The sequence below is a fragment of the Cyprinodon variegatus genome, unplaced genomic scaffold (genome assembly GCF_000732505.1).
Source record: "Cyprinodon variegatus isolate N-32 unplaced genomic scaffold, C_variegatus-1.0 Scaffold1722, whole genome shotgun sequence".
Taxonomy (NCBI): domain Eukaryota; kingdom Metazoa; phylum Chordata; class Actinopteri; order Cyprinodontiformes; family Cyprinodontidae; genus Cyprinodon; species Cyprinodon variegatus.
Genome location: NW_015152175.1, coordinates 48,510 through 52,684, shown reverse-complemented (window position 1 = coordinate 52,684; position 4,175 = coordinate 48,510). Strand labels below are relative to the sequence as shown.

The window sequence follows — 4,175 nt, the reverse complement described above, 5'->3', positions numbered from 1 at the left end:
AATCATATATCAACGGTCATCTGTCAATCAAATTCTTGCATGTTTCCGCTGTCCATAGCGTTCCTTGACAGCGTCGTTTCTAAGTCACCAATTTAGTGCTACTTGGTCCCAATGGAATTTCCCATTGGGAACCTGCTAGCACTAAGATGCTAACTGGTTAGCAAGATGCTTCCAACGAACCGGCCACAACCAAACTTGCTTGGTTGGAACAGCCGCTTCCCTACGACATTAAAGATGAAATATTTGTATTGCACATCCAAAAGATATATTTACATATTTCAAAAGATTTTAATTTTATAATTAAATATTTATTGGTTTTCTATGTCTTAATCAAAGACATTGGGTGGGTGGGACGGCGGCCTCCGTTGGCCAACCGCCACTGGAGTAAAGGAACCGGCATTCCAACAGAATAAATTACAAATGTAAAACTAAACTACCACTATATATATATATATATATATATATATATATATATATATATATATATATGCAACTACTTTGTTGGTATATTGATTTTTTTACAGAATACAATTCATAAAATACGTTTGAGTAAATATAAATATTTTTTTATAGAATTTATATTTTTTTTTTTCTTGAGGAATTTTTTCACATTACTCAAGATGTAAAAAATTTATATTTTTTTTTTTCTTGAGGAATTTTTTCACATTACTCAAGATGTAAAAAAAAAAGATAAATGGAGCTGATGATCATAATTCATGCATGAGGAGAATAAACCATTTTCAATGTCAGCATTGTGCCTCCAAAAAGAGCAGCTGGTTTTGTTTCTTTTAGCACTTCAATAAAATAGAAATTGTTCTATCAAACACAGACACATCTGTGCAGAAGGTTTGTTCTTCCAAACTGTTTTCTTTTGAAAAAAAAAGGCGGGGGGGTTAGATGTAGAGCTCATCAGAAGAACAAAGAGGGCCTTTTAACCTGCAGGACAGGAAGTGAGTAGGAAACAGGAAGTAGTTGTGCTGACACGCCCTGACCCTCTTTGGTCTGTCTCTCTCCAGGGATCTTCTACACAGCAGCGGTTGTGGGTCCTGCTGCAGGATACCTGCTGGGAGGTTACTTCCTGGACATCTACACAGAGGTCCACCTGACGTGAGTCCAGTGGGAACGACATACAGAGATCCACAGGATGAGAGGAACATACAGAGATCCCACCTGGAACAGTTCAGACTGTGTGAAATCTTTTAGATTTCACTTTATTAGAGACGTGAGAATGACGGGGAAAAAATCCTCTGTTGTTCAGTATGGCAGAAAGCATTAATACGTTTTCCTCCTTTTCATGCCACACTGCTTATTAATTTCCCTTGGAATGAATTTATAGACAGAGATGAATTTCTGTGCTTTGGAGGCGTCCCAAGATTAGTGCGGATTACAGCCCTTATAGCTAAACCCCCTACCAAGCAGTTAGAAGCAGCACCAGCTGAGCCAACCCCCTGACCAGCTCACAAAATAAAGCAGAAGCAGCTAAAAGTGTTTTCTAAACATTAATATCCTCAATCAACAACAAGATAGAAGTCAAACAACACGATTAATCATTAAACCTAAAACTTCCTCCATGTTTTGTGGCCTTAGAGGTTCACTAAGGCGTGTCTCGCCTCTTTCAGTACTCAAGCTTCTCTGGCTCCATCTAGGACAGGTTTGCTGTTGGAATTAAATTTTATAACTGTTTTTTAAAGAGATAATCATTGGTTAACTAAATGAAGTCTTGATAAAAGTTCAGCTGAATAAACAGGATCACTAATGCTCATCCAATCAGAGGCTTATCCGTCTGTGAAGCAGCCAATTAAGATTCAAATGCATCTCCTCTGAAACCAATCAGCATCCAGAGTTTAAAAGACTTTAACTAACAGCTCAAGCCGCCAACAACCAACATCTGAGATGGATCCGTGTCAGACTTTGATTCTGATGACCCTCATTCAACCCTCCTCTCTCCCTTTCTTCTCTCTCCCTTTCTTCTCTATCCCTTCTCCTCCATCCATTTCTCCTCCATCCATCTCTCCTCCATATGGTCCAACTTTCCTTCTCAACTTTCTCTATTTGAACGTCACCAGATCCGTTTATGTAGAGCCTGGTTCTGACAAAAATTTTCTCTCCACTGTCGCTCTACATTTCTTCATCATGGAGGTTCAACCTGCGCTTTGCCCCAGCTAGCATCCATCTTCATTCCACTGCCAGGCGTTTCATCCCTGCTCCCATTCTTTAGGGCTGAGGCCTCAGCACCAAAGTCTTAGAATATTACTAATATTATAATACTTTTGAGTTTCTAAGGTTGAAATAAATATTAAAAACTGTAAATCTTCAATTTGTTGCAGATAAACTGAGTTGTTTTGAACAAATAATCAGAGATGAATGGAGATAATGACGCTGATGTAGCAAATAAAAGCCAAAGATCGTCTTTAAACTTCTGATTTTACAGCCTCCATAACGGCAACACTATAATGTTAGTGATTGTCTGCTTTTATTGGAGGGAGTAACTGACATCAGGAGCAGTAAGCGGGTCAAAGGTCAGTGTCTCACAGAAAGCCGTGGTCTGTGTGTTGCAGAACAGAGATGACTCCAGATAACCCTCACTGGGTGGGGGCCTGGTGGGTTGGCTTCCTGGGAGGAGGAGCAGCTGCTCTGCTGGTAGCTTTCCCCGTGCTGGGCTACCCGCAGCAACTGCCAGGTACCATGGAAACGCCGTCACTGTGGCATCAGCATCACAGCCATTCTAATGTTCATCCCACGTCATGTCCTGGGTTCATGCAGGGTCGCAAAAGCACCAGGCGGGACGGGTCTCTGAGGCCCACCAGCTGAAGGATGGGAGCCACGCCGAAGCATCGGACCCTCAGTTTGGAAAATCAGTCAAAGACATGCCGAGGTGGGAGTCTGATCAAAACGAGCCAAGTCTCTAAATTAACCTTTAAAGCTTTTTAGAGTTTTCATCTGATGCACCAAAATAAAAGTACAATAAAGCTAAAACTGAATCCCTTTTGATCACTGCTGCTCTTTAGAGGTTGGAAATGTTCATTTACTGTGTGGAAAGCTGTGCTAAAAGACATTTTGTTTATTATGCACTCTGTGTATAAAATGACAGTAAAAGTTGTCTAAGTCTTCCTGTTAGACCAGCGGCCGTCATCAGTGCGAGTAATAGAACTCCAGGTTTTCCAATCAGACTCCAAACTGTTGAATAGATGTGTAGTAAGTAGAGTTTCGGACACGGCTTTAAATCGGACAGTATTTCCTGCTGCTGTTTTGATTTTATAGAAAAGGTGAAGAGAAGCTGATCCTAGTCTTTTTTTTTATAAATTCAATCAACAATAACATCCAAGACGCTTTGGCCTGAGTTGAAGTTGTAGCTATTTATGTTTTTAACATTTTATTAGTTCAACTTTTTAATGATGTAGGCCTATAATTATATTATAAAATAATCTATATTTAAAGGTGCTGCATCCGCTCTTAAGCTGGACATACACTTTATGGAGGTGGTCGTTAGAGGCTGATCGCCCCTCGTTACACCCTGTAAACGACACCACGCACCATCAGGCTGATAGTCGACCCCATCGAAAAATTCTCGCACGACTGAAAAATCGTCCTGAAAAGGGCAAAAGAATCATAAGTTTACACTTGGCTTTAAAGACACACTGTGTAACTTTTGGCCACTAGGGGCGCTAGACCTGTAACTGCCCATATTTTGCTTCTACTAAACATCAAAAATAATAACAAAGATATATGACTATATACTAGGAGCAAAGTATTAAATTACTAGTCTAATAATAAAGTTGAGTAAAGAGAATTTGTTTCATTTTCTGTCATTCTGTGCCAATGAACAAACTCCTTTCACTCGCTTTCACCTTTTGTCTTTTTTGGCTCAAAAGGTTTAAAGTTTTTCCTTCCCTCAGCCACGAGGCAGACAAGCAGGCAGAGAAATAGTAGAGCTGAAGCGTTATCTCCATGGCTATAGAAGAGCCTGCGGCAGTAAAGCCATACATTCTTTGAGGTCACATGACCTGGCCAACGATGGCGCACCCTCTCCCATCTTACATAGTCGGTACTTCCAGAGGGGAGCCCCGCTGGTAGCGTTGACAATCGCTGTATATTAGCCTGAGGAATCATTTAAAATAACTCATAGACATCAAAAACGTCACAAAGTCTGCAGTGTGCCTTTAAATCATGTGTTA

General features: G+C 40.4%; 1 protein-coding gene across 1 annotated transcript in view; it reads left to right on the top strand.

Moving 5' to 3' along the window:
* Window positions 1–4,175, top strand: part of slco4a1 (solute carrier organic anion transporter family member 4A1) — a 27,396-nt gene that overhangs the window by 3,144 nt on the left and 20,077 nt on the right. The window contains exons 2-4 of the mRNA XM_015404390.1: window positions 1,017–1,107; window positions 2,559–2,680; window positions 2,764–2,875. Coding sequence (XP_015259876.1) covers window positions 1,017–1,107; window positions 2,559–2,680; window positions 2,764–2,875 — 325 coding nt within the window. The remainder of the gene's footprint in view (window positions 1–1,016; window positions 1,108–2,558; window positions 2,681–2,763; window positions 2,876–4,175) is intronic.